The sequence below is a fragment of the Eleginops maclovinus genome, chromosome 3, assembly GCF_036324505.1.
Source record: "Eleginops maclovinus isolate JMC-PN-2008 ecotype Puerto Natales chromosome 3, JC_Emac_rtc_rv5, whole genome shotgun sequence".
Lineage (NCBI taxonomy): Eukaryota > Metazoa > Chordata > Actinopteri > Perciformes > Eleginopidae > Eleginops > Eleginops maclovinus.
In genome coordinates this window covers 11,603,851-11,623,509 of record NC_086351.1, presented here as the reverse complement: position 1 = coordinate 11,623,509, position 19,659 = coordinate 11,603,851, and the positions used below count along the sequence as shown (strand labels likewise).

The 19,659-nt window shown below is 43.9% G+C and overlaps 1 protein-coding gene across 2 annotated transcripts; it reads right to left on the bottom strand.

Annotated features, from left to right (window-relative positions):
- Window positions 1–17: 17 nt before the first annotated feature.
- Window positions 18–19,649, bottom strand: epb41l4b (erythrocyte membrane protein band 4.1 like 4B). Of its 2 annotated transcripts, XM_063878919.1 has the most exons (23): window positions 18,821–19,649; window positions 16,111–16,215; window positions 15,758–15,800; window positions 15,223–15,301; window positions 14,921–14,965; window positions 13,803–13,855; window positions 13,228–13,348; window positions 12,466–12,553; window positions 12,173–12,261; window positions 11,157–11,226; window positions 10,682–10,851; window positions 6,182–6,291; window positions 5,714–5,747; window positions 5,378–5,411; window positions 5,154–5,257; window positions 3,368–3,507; window positions 2,713–2,834; window positions 2,519–2,632; window positions 2,376–2,431; window positions 2,129–2,281; window positions 1,876–1,996; window positions 1,116–1,249; window positions 18–939 (listed from the first exon to the last, which is right to left on the bottom strand). In XM_063878919.1, the coding sequence occupies exons 1-23, from the start codon at window positions 19,097–19,099 to the stop codon at window positions 876–878; spliced, it is 2,328 nt and encodes a 775-aa protein (XP_063734989.1). In that variant the 5' UTR covers window positions 19,100–19,649; the 3' UTR covers window positions 18–875. The 2 variants fall into 2 exon arrangements, with proteins under 2 accessions (XP_063734989.1, XP_063734990.1); XM_063878920.1 differs by lacking the exon at window positions 1,116–1,249.
- Between the last annotated feature and the right edge of the window lie 10 nt (window positions 19,650–19,659).

Here is a 19,659-nt window from a genome sequence, read left to right as displayed (position 1 = left end):
GACGATGCTTTGCAGAGTTATCAAACTGATAATGTGTCCTTTATTAAGATAAACAAAATCAACACATACAGAACAGCAGCAGATCATCAGTCGCGACAGATGTAGTTATGACAAAAATAGGGGCTGAAACCAAGTTGTTGAGCAGCCCGGTTTTGCTTCAACAATAGCTTATTTGAACATGATTTCCGAGATCAGTTTTGCATTTTGACCTGTGATATAAAAACCTCAATGTGCTCAGCTGTGACTGCAGATTTGTCTCCTTCTAGTGGGTGGATTGAGGCTGCAGCTGTAAAGTCTTGCAGTACAATCCAGCCTCAACATCTCCTACACCGACCCGGTCTTACACTTTCAATACGCTTTGTTCAGGAAGTTTCTTAAAACACTGCAATTGTATCCGAAAAATAGATATCTGACATAAGGAACTAAGCCTGCTCTGTAATCAACATATAATGTATTTTCACATTTCAAAAAAGTGATTTTTTAAAGTGTAGAGATCAATATACAGTTTAGGCATCAAGATGGACATTGATGTGAGGAGGACAAAGAAGTTGAACATAACTCCAAAGCAAATGAGTTAAATATTTCATCATGTAACATTCACCATGCAGGCAGCACCAATCACATCTGTAGCTTGTCTGTAATGTGTGCAAGTCCACTTTCTTCTACTTCACTTAGTTTTTACAGTTTCAGTTTAATTATTTTAAAGAAACATACTCCTAAAGTAAGAATTAAGCAAATTGCCTTTATGCAAATATATATTTATAACTGCTGAAGGTATTATTCAAATATACAGATGTTGATTGCAGCTCACGCCTTTGGGTCCTCTGCACTTTCCTCACTTAGATGGCAGGTCAGCTGCGCGAAGGGTCAATGTATCAGAGCTCCGTCATCAAGAGGGCTCTTAGTATCTTCTCTCTGTCCAACCTAATTTCTTCTCCGCTGCAAACATAGAATGATACAAAACTCTTGTCGTTAAAACCTTTTAGATTTGAGTCCAAACAACTGTCCTTCATCTTGACAACCAGATCGCCATGGTGCCCTAGAAAAGCTTCAGACCTCTGGATGAAAGTTTTATCAATTGCACAATGGGAACAGGGAGAATTGAGGTGAGTTACCTGTCAGTATGGGCAGCAATGTAAGGGGCCAGGCGAGGAATGGAGCTATGGTAGTAAGAAGGGGAGGGGTGGGGAGAAGGCGAAGGAGAGGGACGGCATGGACTACTCAGCTCCAGCGCTGGCATATTTTCCACCTGGAAAAAACATCAGTGTACACACACAAACACTCCTCTGGTTGCTACATGCTGAAGAACAAGTACAGTGTACTGCATTAAAAAATCTTGATTTATAAAGTTGGCCATAGTCAATGTTTACCAACAACCACCAGACTCCATTCGCAAAAACAATATTTTAGCCACAGGATGCAGGAGATGCCGGTGTACAGCTGTCTCCATCAGTTAGTTCGTGTTTGTTTGGATTCAGTGTGTTGATCTCACACAGTTACAAAGACAAACTAAATAAATGGGGCACCAGAAGACCAACATCTACTGCACTATGCTGGAAAGAGCTATGAAAAAATACGTACATCATTACTGATTTTGACAACAGGTAAGCCTAATAAAACCCCACTTCAAAACATTTTTATTTTTTTTAAAGATATTTTTGGGGGCTTTTTGCCTTTAATCAGATAGGACAGTGGAGAGTGACAGGAAAGTGGGAGAGAGAGTCGGGGTGGGATCCGGAAAGGACCACGGGTCGGGGAATCGAACCCGGGTTACCGGCGTACGGTGCATGTGCCCCAGCCAGTCACGCCACGGCCGGGGCCCACTTCAAAACATTTTAACTATCACCCTAAGGTGTGTGTTAGAGTGTGTGTTACCTGTGGGTATATGGATGGCTGTATCTGTCTGTCCAACGAGTTGGTTGATCCTGACTTCCCTGTACTCTGGGAGGAGATAGCTGCGAGTGCTTCTGGGAGATTATTTTCATCCTCATGGTTACTGTAAGAGCGATAAATACTGAATGACTTTGAATACAATTTTCATTTCTACAGAGCGGACAAAGTGTTGCTTTTGGAGGATTAAGCTCAGGTGCTGGGTGGGAGACGGTAATCAGAGGCGATGTGTACTCACAAGCTGAACTGTCTGACCAGTCGTTTTCTGCGGTTGGTACTCGTGTTAGATTTGGGCTGCAGCCTCTCTGGCGTTAGGTTGCGGTCTTGCAGATGTGGCATCTTGTCTGCTGTCAGACTGGATGCAGCTGAATCTTGGGAAGAGCTCTGATACCTGAGGACCAGAAAAATCATCCAACAGAGAGTTCATCTTTGAAACACTTGCAGAAACATATGTGAGCATGAAATGATAGGAGTAGAGCACTGACCTGTCAATGTGGGTCTCATTTGAGTTTTTCCCTCTGGGCGTTGGTGGAGCTTCCTTCTATATCATAGAGCAGAGGAAGATACCACTGTTGGTTACATTGCACAAGAATGATTTGTTTAGGTGCAGCTTTGCTTTGGTACTCACCCTGAAGGCTGCCTCCATCTGGGCCTTGAGGATGTTACACTTAAGATGATCAGGAAGCATTGCTGGGGAGGCAGGAGGGTGGAGAGACTTTTCAGACAGCTGCTTCTCCTCGCCCTGGCAAGAAGAGTGGGAGGAAAAGAACGTTAGGAAATCAGAGCAGAATGAAACATCAGTGTGTGGGAAAAGTGTCTGACCTTGTTGTCCATGTTGACCTGCAGTGAAGGCCAGGGGGGAGAATCACTGTCTGACTCCAGAGCTTTGAGCAGAGACTGAGAGATGTCCAACTCATCTGCAGGGCAGGGAGGAGCTCGACGCTCTAATTCACACAAAGTTTAATGAGGAGACGCACTATGGGCAACAATTGGTATTGTATAGACATGTGATTTTATGGATAACTCTGGTTCATAAGCATGAACAGGGTTAAGAAAACATGATAAAGTTAGTATCTGAATTGTATATTACATTATTAACCTATGACGCAGAGGCACAGTTTTTAAGAAGCGTTGTATATAAACAAAACAGCTAAAATAGAAATAAAGAAATGAGGGGAATACGAAAACAGGTTCAAATCATACACTTGAGTCTCAAAACTGACAAACATAACATTCAATGGTATTAATGTACACGGAATTTTGTGAATGGCAGTGGATATTTCTTAACCCAAAAGTGTCAATTTAATTAAAATGTTATCCAAAAAGTGCAGTTATATGGTTTGTGTGGGATTCGGATCAGTCGACTCTTGAACAAACCACAGGATGCTGACCGACACACAGTGATAAACATGAAATGAGCATCAGGTCCAGACGTATCACAGATTGGACAGCTCTCCCTCGGGCTGACAGTACTCACTGTTCCTGGTGTGTGTGTGGCAGAGCGTGTCGTGGCTGTGTGTGTGGCGACCATGATGGTGATGGATCATTCCAGAGTATGATGTCTCATTCTCTTCCACGCTGAACTGATGGTCTGAAGCAGGACCGCTCAGAGGGAAACTGAAGACAACATGTGAAATCAAACAATTTATTTTCTTCTTCTGCTTGTATTCTAATCTGATTTCTTGATCAGATCATCATGACATGATGGTTTTTAAAGAACATTCATCAAGAAATGTCACTATAGATGTTGACCGTCCCAAGTGGGCTTCAGATGAACAATGAAGGACACATTTTTATAATATTTTAATTTTTGTAAATATAAACATGTAGTTTATTTAAAGCAATATGGCAAACTCCCAAATGCATCATGTGATTCGAGTAAATGTTACAGAGTCAACACACATTAACAGCAAGAAATTGGCCACATTTGGTGTAAACAGTTGCTTGATTCAACAAATATATAACCTGCAAACAATGTAAAGCTTATTGGAAAACCTCTCTTTGAAAGCACACCACCACCTTTTCAAGCAGCTTAATCCCTAAACCAGAATGTGATCAACTCAACCCCATCCAACTGTTGAGAATTACCTCCCATCACTTTATCTCACTCAAATTAAAGTGATTTCAATAAATTAGCGATAATTTAAGGCATGAAGACAGATAAACTTAAAGGCAGATTTGTTATCTAGCAGTACACATACAGAAGGATTTAAACCAAGACATGAACATTTCCACAAGCAAAGCAAGGCACAAAGCATTCAAACCTAGTGCTATATCAATTTAATTTGTGTTCAAGTGGTGTATTTTATTCTATATCAAGGGTTTTCAGAGTGTGATGCTTTAGATATTTTTCTGAATTTATGGGTAAAGAAGAGTGACTTGTTAGAGGAATGACACTGACATTTTTTCATATGATTTCTACATTGCTTCATAAACACATCATTGATATATTGATATCATTGAAAAGTGTAAATCAAACCGAGTCTAATTGTCATTAATCTTATGATGTCTGTGTTTAGATTTGATCTGGTACCCTATGAAGGAGTACAGTGTTTGACGTACATTACATCAAAGGGAGGTCAGTTTTAAAGTGCCTTAATTACCTACGTCCACTACTGACCGTTTTGATAGGCTGACCACATTTAAACAACTAACTTCCTGTTGTTTTCAGAACAACTGTTTGCACCTGTCCCTTTTACCTCACATCTGTCCCATTCCACCTTTTTGGGATATTTCATGACGATGTAACACATGACGGGATGCGACAAATAGATGATGACAGAGGGGGATGAGGATGATGGAGATTACTTTTTCAAGTCCATCAACAGAGCTTCGCCCCTGTATATCAAGTGTTAAAAGTCTGGGTTGAAAACAGATTTCCAGTTCAAACTGAGGTCAAAGTGCGGTCATGACCTTATCCCTGTAAACCACACTGATGGATCCTGGGAAGGTGCCGCTGGTTCGCTCCGGGATGGCAGGATGACTGGGCGCCAAAAAAGGCCTGAACATGGCAGGGAGATGGAGAACAAAAACACACAGGACAAGAGGAACACAGACATGTAAGGTTTATGAGTAAGGTGAGATGAAAAACAAATGTGGACGTGAGATGAGTGACCTTGCCTAAAAATAGAAACTTGCACTCTTCTCAATTTCGGATAAAGAACCCTTGAGACTGACTCACATCGTCTTCATTAAGCAACCACATCCTCAACTTGATTGTCTCTAAACCTTGTCTCTGTGTCCTCTGCAGCCGGTTGTCTTACCTGTGTGATGGCGTGTGACCCGAGGGCTGCAGGTAAACTGGAGGCGTGAGAGCTGGATGGGGCTGGTGCCACGGCTCGTGGCCAATAGGAATGTTGTGCTGGTACTGGAGAGGAGGAAAGGGATTGAGGAGAAACTGAAATTAAATGTTGTCACAGGAGCGAGGCCAGATCAGTGGCTGCTGCATGTGTGTGTGTAAAAAAGTAGGTTATCTGAGGTCACTCACTCGATGAAGGCTGGGATCAGGACTGGCGTGAGAGCTGGAAAATAGAGACAATAATCACTGATATCAGATTAACAAACCAACTGAAAACGTTTTATTTTGAGTGTTTTGAACAAGCAAAGTATTCCCACAAGGGGTGTAATAACCTACAAAGCAAGGGCCATTTTACTTTGTTTCACAAAGGGCTGTTTTAGTGTTAGCGTTAAGATTATCCAGGCCGTTATGAGGATTAAGGTCAAGGTTAAGGGATAAGGAATGAATGTAATACATGGAATTTCCTCACTAGTACAGCAATATGAATTTGCATGACTGTATCGGGTATATTTAAGGGTGTTTTACCTGATATGTTGTGGCTTTCCTGGAGAAATGGCAGCTGTAAGAGAGAGATATGACGTAAGGTAAGAGAATAAAAGCAGAGCAGCATAAATTACTGTTTTATCCTCATCATCTGAACATTTCTCTTTGTCCTTTGCCTTTGCATACAAGTGGTTACTCCAAAGATCATCTGTAACTTTAATCTTCAATGATATATGTATTGCTCTGAATCCAATAAATACAGGGTGGCAGTAAATACAGTTTGAGGTATGCGCCTGATTGTTCATGTATGACGGATTGAGCTTGTGAAGCTGCTGTAGCTCACAGAAGAGAAGAAGTATGGAAGAGGAATGCAGGTATAAAGGTGACCAGATGTGTTATCAATAAGGAGGATAAAGTTGTTTTTAAGGCTGATATTTTAAAGGCTGCAATTTATTATTTTCTCTGAGATAATACAGTCAGTCAATGTTTACATGTGCTGATAAGACTCACCTTTGCCCAGGGACTGTGTGCGGGACGGGTATCTCTTGCTCGGCCGTCTCTCGAATGTGCTTGCTCTCCTCATTCTGCCTCCATGAGTGGCCTGGTACTCTGTCTTACCACTGAGACGAACAGATAAAAGTTGGTAAAATATCACACTATAGTCTGACCTTATTTGTTTAGGATTAAGTTCTCAGGATTGATTTCTAAAACAGTTACAAAATAGGTGATTATGGATAAAAAAACGTAAAACTGTTAAACACAATGTCTTTGAGTAGTTTGAGAGACTTGATGGGAAAGCGCAAGTAAAGTAAAAGAAATGAAATGCATGAAAAATTTGATTGAAACAGTATTTTAGTTATTAATCTGAAGGAATTCCTAGGATTTGTGCATATATTTCTATTTAATTGAAGTTTTTTTTGCTCTTAAAATATTTATACACACTCAATTGCTCATATCTTTTTCATGTAATTACCAATAGACTGCCTAATAACAAGAAGCTCCGGATAAGTTATTAAAATGGATTTCATTACAATTCTAAAGTAGTGCTGGGTGGTATACTCTTTCATAGGGAATACTGTGAACTTTGTACCGTATGATGAGAACTTTTCATATACCGCTATACCGTTAAAAAAGTGCCAAAGGGTGCTCAAGCCCCATTTTCAACAGTTATTGTTATTAGTTGTTATGTGGTACGCAAAGTTTGCACAATAAAATGGTTTAGATTTTGCACTTCTTTCATGCGTTCTGATTCTTTCACCACATTAGACTCACCACTGATGAGGTGTTTTTCTTTTTTTGTGAGGCCAAAACGTAGAAATGTAAGTACATTTCCAATCTTTGAAAAATAAATAAATACTGGGATATTCTTGATACTTTTATAATTTGGAAAAATACCATGATGTGTGTTTTTTGTCATACCACCCAGCCCTACTCTAAAGGTGTTTTTTCTTCCAGCATCTGTAGTGTAAGCATTTAATCAAGTGACTCCAATGTGAAACAGACTTCCCTATGCATTGTTTAGCTGCTCCACTGAATGCCAGGAAGTGGCCCTCAAGTGTGAGAATTTGCTTTGACAATCTCTGATAATAGTCAGAAGAAAACAAACAATAAGAAGGGAATATCTCAGTCACCATAGGAACAGGTCCATGTAACCATAGATACACTGTAACCATAGATACAAAGGCTCTGTTCAATGTGACACAATATTCCCATCCATCCATTCATCTTCTCCCGCTTATCCGTCAGGGTCGCGGAGGTAACAGCTCCAGCAGAGAGCCCCAAACTTCTCTTTCCCTGGCCACATCAACCAGCTCTGACTGGGGGATTCCAAGGCGCTCCCAGGCCAGCGAAGAGATATAATCCCTCCACCTGGTCCTAGGTCTATCCCTCGGTCTCTTCCCAGCTGGACGTGCCTGGAATACCTCCCTAGGGAGGCGCCCAGGTGGCATCCTCACTAGGTGCCCGAACCACCTCAACTGGCTCCTTTCAACACGAAGGATCAGCGGTTCTACTCCGAGTCCCTCCCGGATGACTGAACTTCTCATCTTATCCCTAAGGGAGATGCCAGCCACCCTGCGGAGAAATCCCATTTCGGCCGCTTGTATCCGCGATCTCGTTCTTTCAGTCATGACCCATCCTTCATGACCATAGGTGAGGGTAGGAACGAAGATGGCCCGGTAGACAGAGAGCTTTGCCTTCTGGCTCAGCTCTGTTTTCATCACAACGGTGCAGTAAAGTTACTCCAGTACCGCTCCCGCTGCTCCGATTCTCTGGCCCATCTCACGCTCCATTGTTCCCCCACTCAAGAACAAGACCCCGAGATACTTGAACTCCTTCACTTGGGGTAAGGCCTCATTCCCTACCTGGAGTGGACAATCCATCGGATTCCTGCTGAGAACCATGGCCTCAGATTTGGAGGTGCTGATCCTCATCCTAGCCGCTTCACACTCGGCCGAGAACCGATCCAGTGAGTGCTGAAGGTCACAGACCGTGAAGCCATTAGGAGCACATCATCTGCAAAAAGCACTGGTGCAATCCTTAGCCCACTGAACTGCAGACCCCCTCCCCCACGACTACGCCTCGAAATCCTGTCCATGAATATCACAAACAACATTGGTGACAAAGCGCAGCCCTGGCGGAGGCCAACCCTCACCGGAAATCGGTCCGACGTGCTACCAAGGACCCAGACACAGCTCTCGCTTTGGGAGTACAGAGACTGGATGGCCCTGAGCAGAGACCCCCTCACCTCATACTCCCGCGGCACCTCCCATAGTATCTCTCTGGGAACCCGGACATGCGCCTTCTCCAAATCCACAAAGCACATGTAGACCGGATGAGCGTACTCCCAGGCCCCCTCCAGGATCCTTGCGAGAGTGAAAAGCTGGTCTGTCGTTCCACGACCAGGACGAAATCTGCATTGTTCCGCCTCAATCTGAGGTTCGACAATTGGCTGGACCCTTCTTTCTAGCACCTTAGAGTAAACTTTCCCGAGTAGGCTGAGTAATGTGATGCCTCTGTAATTGGCACACACCCTCTGATCCCCCTTTTTAAAAAGAGGAACCACCACCCCGGTCTGCGACTCCTTCGGTACTGTTTACAACTTCCACACAATGTTGATGAGACGTGTCAACCATGAGAGTCCCTCAACACCCAGAGCCTTCAGCATTTCTGGGCGGATCTCATCCACCCCCGGAGCTTTACCACTGTGGAGTTGTTTGACTACATCAGTGACTTCCCCCCGTGAGATTGGAATTGTTCCACTTCATACTCCAGCTCCGCCTCTAACATAGAGGGCTGAGTTGTCGGGTTCAGGAGTTCCTCAAAGTGTTCCTTCCACCGCCCTAACACCCTATCAGCTGAGGTCAACAGCGTCCCATCCTTACTGTACACAGCTTGGATGGTTCCCTGCTTCCCCCTCCTGAGGTGTCCGAACTTCTTCCACACCCACTGCTTTGCCTCGGTCACGGCTGAGGCTGCTGCCCATCGGGCCTGTCGATACCTTGCAACTGCGTCAGGAGTACCCAGGGATAACATATCCCGGAAGGACCTCCTTCTTCAGTCGGACGGATTCCTTGACCACCGGTGTCGACCAGGATGTTCGAGGGTTACCGCCCCTTGAGGCACCTGAGACCTTGAAACCGCAGCTCCCCGCCACAGCTTCAGCAATAGAGGCTTTGAACACCGCCCACTCTGGTTCAATGTCCCCAGCCTCCACAGGGATGCCTGAAAAGCTCCGCTGGAGGTGTGAGTTGAAGGCCTCCTGGACATGGGATTCCTCCAGACATTCCCAGTTCTCCCGCACTACACGTCTGGGCTGACCAGGTCTGTCCATAGGATTCCCCCGCCATTCGACCCAACTCACCACCAGATGGTGATCAGTTGACAACTCCGCCCCTCTTTTCAACCGAATGTCCAAAATATGCGGCCTCAAGTCCGATACGATAACAAAATAGATCATGGACCTTCTGCCTAGGGTGCTCTGGTACAACGTACACGTATGAGCATCCTTATGTTCGAACATGGTGTTTGTTATGGCCAATCAATCCATGACTAGCACAGAAGTCCAGTAACAAACCACCACTCCGGTTCAGATCGGGGGGGCCGTTCCTCCCAATCACGCCCCTCCAAGTGTCTCCATCATTGCCCACGTGTGCGTTGAAGTCTCCCAGCAAGACTAAGGAGTCCCCTTCGGGAGCCCCATACAGGACTTCTTTCAGGGTCTCCAAGAAGGCCGAATACTCTGAACTGCTGTTTGGTGCATAAGCACACACAACAGTCAGAGTTTTCCCCCCCATGACCCGCAGGCGTAGGGAGGCGACCCTCTCGTCCACTGGGGTAAACTCCAACAAAGCGGCACTCAACCGGGGGCTTGTGAGTATCCCCACACCCGGTCGGCGCCTCACACCATGGGCAACACCGGAGAAGAATAGAGTCCAACCCCTATCAAGAAGTAAGGTTCCAGAGCCGACGCTGTGCGTAGAGGTGAGCCCCACCAGATCCAACTGGTAACGCTCCATCCCCCGCACCAGCTCCGGTTCCTTCCCCCCCAGAGAAGTGACGTTCCACGTCCCCAAAGCCAGCTTCTGCCGGAGGTGTTGCCCACTTTGCTTATTCGGGCTGTGCCCGGCCGGGCTCTGTGGCAAGCCTGGGCACCAGACGCTCGACGAGTCCTCCTTCTGGGCCTGGCTCCAGAAGGGGAACCCGGGCTTCCTCCGGGCCGGATTTCCTCGCTTTAATGTATGTTTTCCATGACGTCTTTTGAACCAATCTTAGTCTGGCCCTTTACCTGAGACCAATTTGCCATGGGAGACCCTACCAGGAATACAAGGTTCCAGACAACACAGCCCCCGGTTCATTGGGGCACACAAACCTCTCCACCACGATAAGGTGCTGGTTCTCGGAAACAAAAGTGCCGGCCACAACTACCTGTCGGAGCCAACTTGTATGATATATTTATTAACACACTTCATGAGTATGAAAAGCAGGTGTGAGTATGTCTCAGAGCTCTACCTGAATCTGAAGCGAGACCCAAGGCGTGTGAAATCGCTCCGGCTGTCCTTGCCTGCGGTGGGTTGGCGGAGCCGGAAGAAGGCGTGGCTCTCCACGGCGCACTTCCACAGGTGTTTGCAGATCTTGGAGCTGGCCAGCTGGAACATGAACGTGTGCTCCTGCTCCCGACCCTGCACAGTCAGAAAAATCAAACCAAAAAACGTTTTCAAGATTCAAAGACCTTATTTGTATAAGCAAAAAAGCTACAAGGTGGTTGTTTGTAATAAAACTCTGAAGGTTTAAGCTCCTTCAAGAATCCAATATGTGATAAACTGACCACATAAAGAGAAAAGATACATAAAAGAATACAAATAACGTCACGTTAAAAGTAAAATGCAGGAATAAGCATGAATAAACAAACTGTATACATGAAGAGTTCAATGTGTGTGTGTTTGTGTATGTCTGGCTGTGCTTGTTTGTATGACAGGACACAAACCTGATCGTCGTCCTCCCCAACGACCAATGTGAGTCGACTCTTCTTAAAGTCCAGCCGGGTGATTTTGGGCCTGGAACATACAAAGACACCTAAGACAACAAACCAAGGACTCTCCAGCGTATAAGCAATGGCACCCTGTTCTCCCATGTTTTGTGTATAAGTGACAAATGGGCACAACAACTTTGAAATTGGTCCAGCAAAAACGCTGCAGCCAGTAACAGCTAAACATGCTGCAGAGTAACGACTGTCAATGTACATCTGTTAAAGTGCTTGTTTTTGCAGAATGCTTTTCTTTACATTTCGCTTCATCTAATCTCTTTGATAATATGTTCGGTGGAAACGAAAATGAAAGATAGAGAGAAGAATGCCGGTAGGAGTTAGTCATGAAGCATAGCTTAGTGCTTTCTGAAATATGTTTAATGTTATGGCTGAATGTTTATCTGATTTTAAAAGAGACTCCTCCTCGAGCAAGAATTGTTTGGACACAATTACAAACAGACAAGATCAAGCAAATGATTGAGAAATACATATTCTTTCTCTGTAGGATCCTTTACATAATGTTGTTAGACTCTTAAAATAACAATCTGAGCCTGTCGTTGGCAAAAACACATTAGTGGACATTAAAGATGAGGAATTGTCCATAGCGATGGTATTGCAGTGAACATTGGACCATTTAAAAAATGGTTGTCCCTGGGCAGCTCAGTTGGTAGAGCTGGCAGCCCATTTACTGGGTCTTGGTCCCCATGCAGTAGATCTGGGTTCGAATCCAGCCTGGGACCATTTGCCATGTGTCTCCCCCTCTATCTCCCCCTTTCACTGTAGCTTAAATAAAAGCACTGGTTGCCCCCAAAAAATAAAAAAATAAAATAAATGGTTGGCCCCGTTAGATACTTAGACACACATTCATGGGAAAATAGGGTCCAGTTTGAAAACATTTGGAAATGACCCATTGAGGCCAACAACCAGTGCACTTACTTTGGGAACCATTGGTTTAGAGATGTGTTTGATGCACTTACCAAAAGAACAGGCCAATTTTGTTAGAGCCTTCAAATACTAAAATGCCAGTAGGAGTGAGACCGAGTGCATATTCTCCTCCATCTCTGCCCTGAACACAAGACACACACACACACACACACACACACACACACACACACACACACACACACACACACACACACACACACACACACACACACACACACACACACACACACACACACACACACACACACACACACACACACACCTTTAGTGGTCAAACACTTCTGTAAAGTACAGAGACATGTGACATTAAAATACAATCACACACCTTGACAAAGTGCATATCTACTCCGTAAAGTTCAAGCCACTTGCATTTGTTGAGAAACAAAACCTCTGCTTCTGACGGACTCTTCCCCCTGAGGATTTAAAGAAAGACAGTGCTTAAGAAATAAAAACATCACTTTTACGTCAGCTCAGGTCGGGGGTTTCTGGCAACTTGCTCTGATAAAGACATCCATCAAAATCACTACCTGCTGCATGACCGCTACAGGTAATTGGTTAGCTCTGAGGGGAACTTTATTTTGTCTTTCTTTTGTGAGTAAGAATGAGACTCAGTATTGGTTTTGTCCTTGTGTGGCTCAGGCGGCTTGGTGAGGCACAGCATATGTGTATGTAATCTAATCCGAAATGGGAGTTATCAGACCGCGGCTGGGTTAAATACTGCCCAGAATCAATCAGGACCCGCCAGAGATTAATCCCTTAATCCTTCATACAAACCAGTGAGAGCAGGGCTGAGTCAGAGGGGGAGAGGACAGAGGGAGAGTGAAATTTAGACGCCCTCATAAGTAGAAACGCTGCCGCTGAAAGGCAGCAGCAGAATTACTTCCTCTTCTGCTTAGTGCCCAGCTTTTTGCCCCAGTTGTTTCTCCAAATAAGGAGATAAACTCATTGGATTCCCTCGAAAAATAGCTTGACAAGGCGAACATTTGGGGGCAACTAGTGCACATGCATATGTGTAAATGTCCCGGGGTTGACAAAGTCCCTCTTTCAAGCCTGAAAGCATGATTTCATTATAATGTTCAAAATTCACCTGAGGTCCAACCACCTGCTAAAGATGTCAGCCTCCATGGGCGCACTCTGTTTGGGACTGAAACGAAACTCAGAAACCAGCTCAGGAGAGTGCTCCAAAGGATCGCAGTCTCCCATCTCACCTAGATACAGATACACACAAAGAAATATCAAGTAAAGACACTAGGAATTTAAGAAATACACATGACAAGGATTTTTTTTGCATTATAATTTACCATTTACTACTATTGCTAATTGTCTCTTGCATGTTCACGCTACACTACAGTAAATCAACATGTAATGCAGACTTAAGAAAACTTTACTTTAAAACACTTCAACTGTCTTTGTTCAACCATCAAATTCATGTTGTACTTTTCCCAGAGCATCAAATAACTTCTTTCACCTGAGCTTATTGCTTGTCCTCTGGGTTTGATTTTTAGATAATACAGATCATAAATGTCTTGTTTTTCTCCAATCAATCTTCAATCTATCAAAAAACGCACCACTCAGCGTGAGACTTGTCTCCAGATAAGCCAAGATAAATTTGATGATAAATAAATAAATACCTTTAAAAATGCAATCTAAAACTCCACTTACTTTGTAAACAATATGCCGCCAGCTCTACTGCAACATCATACGGACATTTCAATCTGACGGGAGAAAAAAAAGAGACACATCTATAGTGAACATGTTCTCTTATGATGGAAATTCATATGTGTGTGTTTGTGTGTGTGTGTGTGTGTGTGTGTGTGTGTGTGTGTGTGTGTGTGTGTGTGTGTGTGTGTGTGTGTGTGTGTGTGTGTGTGTGTGTGTGAGTCAAGGAGAAGAGGAGCAACCCTTTACTAAAATAAGCAGCCCTCTGCTGTTCCTGATCTTGAGCTTTATAATAGAGCTGGACTCCGGGGATCAGTGGCCCAGATAGAGTGAGAAAAATGGAGAGGGGTAACACGCGGTCTGAATGTGTGTTTGTGCATGCAGCTTTGTGTTTGTCTGAAAGAAATAAAAAGTCCCCCAAACTCGAATGTAGGTGACCTGTGTGCACGCTCCCACAGGTGTTTACACCAGGTTTGGCGCTGCTTGTGAGAATCATTTCACAGATGAAGAGAAATAACCACACTTAATGTTTCTTCTGTTCACAATACTTATAAGTAATAATCAGTTATTTCCTTTTACTCTACCAAGCATATTTATCTTTCATCACACTCAATGATAATTCATAAGGTCACCATTAATCATCTTAACTTGAAACCAATTGACTTGCAGCTCTCCTTCTAATAAGTCTTGTACAACTTTTTAAACATGTTTTCTTAAAACTCATGGTGATATTGTGTAACTGTGTTTTGTTCTCCAATAGAATTAAAGACAAAGTTCTCTGGGTTTGAATTGCATGATTGCAAACCATGCATCTGTGTTGATTAAACCACCAGCAGGTGGTTATTTCACGGTTTAACACATAAAACATATTAGACAAACATCTGTTACCTGACTTGACCTCCCAATTACCTATGTTGATTGTCGAATAATTAGGATAAGAAATGTAATGTGAAATATAAAACAGTGGTATATGTGTTTACACACACATTTGTATCTGTCTCAGGTTGCATTATACAAAAACACAAACATGTCCCAAATTAGGGTCAATAAAGTACTTCTATCTATCTATCTATTATAATGCAATTTTGAAATGTGTGCATTAACATGACAAATGGGCTTACTTGGCAGAGAGAATATCTTGTCGAAGCTGCAACACAAACAGATATCTGTTGGTGTAAAAGACAACAACACACAGTGAGAAGCTTGCCACAACAAGAACATAAATCAATTGATGTATCACAGGCTTTTCCTCATCTCTGACACATCATTTGCTTTAACAAGTCTCCGTCCATTTGGCCTTGATTTGAATCTGCCCACAGCAGCAAAGTAATTAGCCCAACGTCCCCTTTGGACCTCAGCACTGGGCTCCTGAGAAAACCGTGTGTGTTCATGTGTGTGTGTTTCTGATTGGTGAGATTTTTACCTTGTAAATTCCTCTCGCAGGTTATTTGGCTCTGAAGAGTAAAATTTCACTCTGAAGAACAGTCTGTAATGAGGCCCGTCTAAAAGACAAAGAGAGAGCAAAGGGTAGTAAGTTATTAATCAAAGCAAATCCTTTATAATTATTTGATCCTTTTCATCTCATCTTTTAATGTAACACAGGCTTTAAATCTTTATCCATCCGTATTTCCTTTTAACAAACTTTATTTTGTATTGCTTGTTTCACTTCAACATTGATCAGACTTTCTTTTAGGCTGCTACTACAGTAATAGGAGGACCAGCGGACAAATAGGACAACACAGGTCTCTCTTGTACCATTCATCCTCCTGTTACAAAGCTGCAGCGCAAACAAGTGTTCGGCTCCTAATGCACATGCTAATCACCATGTCAACATCGGATAATGCGCCACCTGCTCCCCACTTACCTGCTTCCACATGAATACAGCACAATGCACATTTTCCTGCACTCAATAACACACACACACACAACTCAGGTACAGTAGGCCTAGTAAAACTTACCGCGGATCTGTTTCTTAATAATCTTGGACATATCAAGCCATTGCTAGAAGAGAAATAAAGGAATAAGAAGATGATTATTAGTGATATCAGCTTGTTATTTATATATGTAAATATAGATTTCCTTTTAGGGAAGCAAGAGCTTGTTACCTCCACCAAGGAGTTTATGTTTTAATTACTTTTTTGGTTTGTCAGCAGGATTACAGAAAAAAAACTGGTCCGACTAGTCCACAGCAGGGACCATAGGAAAACTTATTACATCTTGTTTCACATTCGTATCATGGGTGGATAATGACAATTGTGGAAACAGCCTTGACAGAGGCCTATGCTCTCCGAGTGTGATTCTGTTTACTCACGGAGACTTGTTCTGTGTCCATGTACTGCAACCCAAAGTAGTCCGTCTCCACCAGATCTATGTGATACATGATCTGGTCAAAAAGGTCCTGGCCTTTGGACTTACTCTACAAAAGAAGAACAAAGAGTTAAACATATTTCAGCTGGGCTTTGTCTGTGTTTACTCTTATCTCTTCTGCTTCAGTAACCTGATCTTCTTGAGTTAAATAAAGTCTTAAAACTTGACGTTCACTATTTGGTTGGTTGCTGAATTGCCTGGTTATTTAAGCATAAATAACTTTGGTATTCATAACAGGAGCAAAATTACTTAAAGTGGATGTGAGCCTTGGATGATAGTCAAGAATAGAAGTACAAGCCGATGGGAGAAAGGTACTTAATAAGGATTTTGTCAATAGTACACATGACCAAACACAATATGTATTGGACTCAAGCACAACCGGCAAAATGTCTCAAACTTAATCTGAACATTAAGTACCACACCACCAAGATGAAGACTGTACCTCGATCTGAGCCATATAACACAAGACGGGTGTGTAGAAATATGACAGTATTGTACTTTGGATCCTGATAAACCAGACTAAACATACTGGTGAGTGTGTGAGGAAATCAGTGGTGTTAGAGGATTGGGCAAGTGGGGTAAAATACAGCCTGTTGCTCATTGTGCAGCATGTGATTTTAGAAAGGCTGATTGAAATCATATCACAGGAGGGCACATGCACTGGCAACAAGGTCACACACACTGGTGAATATTTTATCCACCTTGTGTTTTGTCTGCATTCAAGCTGAAGTGACAGGCTAATAAGCTTTAATAGGTGAGTTTCAGCTCTGTTCAACGAACCTGACAAGTACAGACTTGTTCCAACACCTGTGACTATGCTGCCAGCTTGAAAAGCCCTGTGTCATTGTGATGTTGAAGCTTTAACACCTCTGCAGAAGCTGTAGCTTTATGTTCATGCTTAAATCTCCGTAAGAGCAATACTCTCTGTCCTGATCTCACACTTTATAGTGTCCAAGAGTTTCAGAGGTGACGCATGTGCGCAGCAGCTTTAGTGACACATGAAACCTTTAAAATGAAAACATCTTATGGGAAGCTACTTACGCACGAATGCCCACACACTCGCTCATCATCCCACCTACCCCTCACACACTTGTAGCACTCGTCTGTGACACAGAGTCCCCACAGTGGTAAATCAGATCAGGGAGCCGGGGAATAGAGGGAGATGGATGGAACAGAAGAGGAAGAAGTGGGGGAGGAGGAAGAGGCAGAGTGTGAAAAGAGTAAGACGATGAGCAAGGCCACAGAGGGAATGTAGAAGAAGATTAGGAGGGAAGACTGCACAAGGTGCAGGGAGGGGGGAAGTGGGGGTCAAAGAAAAGCAGAGGTTGCTTGAGAAGATCAGATACGGGCAAACAGACTGAGAACAAGAAGAAGAGGGAAGTGAGATGCTGTGAAAGAGCAAACAGGAGGGGGCTGCTTCAGGTCTTACTTAGATTTCCTTGCAGTCAGAAATGAGTAAGTAGTGTGATGAATTGACTAATCATAAGACCATCTGGAGCTGCACCTCACTGTACAGGAAGACGCTCTCACACTAATAACATAAAGGGCACTATGATACTACCGATGGAGATTGCTGTGGTTGTAATTGTTTATCCCTTGTGGTCAAACAAAGGCACAAACTACATCTCAACTCTACGAATGAGTCCCAAACTCGATGGAATTCAATTTAAGATAGAGAAGAGTAGCTCATTCTCAAATAAGAAAAGCAAAATTTCCCAAAACTCATGAGTTGTTTGCATTTTGCTTAAAAACAGGAAGTTATCCCAGAACATTTGATTAATTATTCTGTCAATCCACTAGGCATATGACTAGGCTAAAGGTGTGAGGCTAAATGTAGCAATTAAAATGTTGCTTTAACTTATCATTAAAAAGTTAATGTAGATTTCACAATGTTATGGCTATAGAATAATGATAGCATCTGTGTTGAGATGATTCCATATTAGCTTCACTTTCCCTATGCCAATGTCTGCAACCAGATACTATTTCAAGAAGGCTAGATTTACAGCACAATGGGAAGTGAGTCAACCATCAATGTACAATGTATCAGTCAATATCCATGGCAGTGAAAATGGCTGACTATGGAAACTATGGAAGGCAAAATGCAATGTGTGTGTCCTGTGTAGTTATTAGCTGCTAGTTGCTAGTCTCTGAGAAAAAGAAAATGATCTGGGTTGTCTTTGCGAAAGTGCCGCCAAAAATTAAAAGCACTTGGAAACACTAAGTGAAGAAAAGTCATTAATTTCAACGAAGATTTCAGCTGCTTTCATGCTATATGAATAAAGACATACAAAACAGTCATAGGATTAAACAAGACCCTCACTTTTACCTATTGTCCAATTGTTACCAAGATTGTGCTTTTTCAAACTTTTACTAGGACATAATAAACTGAACTTGAAATAATTCATATCCACCAGAGTTACAGTTTCTACTTAAGTTTTGAATAATAAAAAGCAAAAAGTGACAGCAACCCTGACTCAGTAACATCGTTTTTCACTATTAAAGGGGGCCACAGGGGAGCCCAACAAGGTCCACATGGGGTCCCCGAGCCGCACTTTGACACACACTGACCTAGCCTACTACCTAGTCCTGCACCATGTACTTTGTTTACACACTGTGCCGCAATCAGGACACGGGACAAGCTCCAGTGAACTCACAGGCAAATCCACATTGACATCCGAGCCGTCCAGCAGCAGCACCCGGCAGGTGATGGTGGTCCTCGCCGTCCCGGCCGCAGGGATGTGCACCACCGCCCCGCCGCTGACCACGGCGGGTGCATGCACGACCTGCTGCTGATGGGCCAGGAGCAGGGGGTTCCCAGTCACCCCTCCTGCTCCCCCTCCTCCTCCCCCCTTACCGTCCCGCTCGTCCCTCTCTCTCGTCTGGAAGCGGCTCCTGGAACGGCGGCTGAATGTCCGGCGCAGAAAGCCCATCATCTTCTTGATCCACAAGGTGAGGAGGTCCTTGTTGTGTCCGGGGAAAGTGTTCCACACAACAGGCGGAGAAGCCGGGGTCCTGCTTCTGCTGCTGTCGATGCCTCCTCCTCCTCGTCCTCCCCGGGGCGAGGAGTCACTTAGCAGGCACGGAGGAGACTTCAGGGCTGCCGATCAGTCCTCCGGCTGGATGTCGGCGGGGGACTCCAGCCGCATACTAATGAAACTAACGCAGAAGGACCACCGAGGCGCCAACCAGTTGATTAACTGGCCGGGTGTGAACGACTCTCACGGAAATACAAGCAACCCTCCTCCTCCCCCTGTCCTGTCCTCTCCCGTGCACCTGCCTCCTGCTTTGCTTGCTGTTGCGCACCGACTCTCAAATCCCGGAGAAATCCCGACCGACGCTCCGCAGTGGGAGTCACACGGGGCCGGGGAGGGGAAGGAAAGTCTGATCACCTCTGCACCGGAACCCGGGGGTTTGTTGTTGCTTATTCCCACCAGCGAACCGAAACTACCTCACAGGTAAAAGTCAACCAACGAAACTGGACAAACAGTGTGAT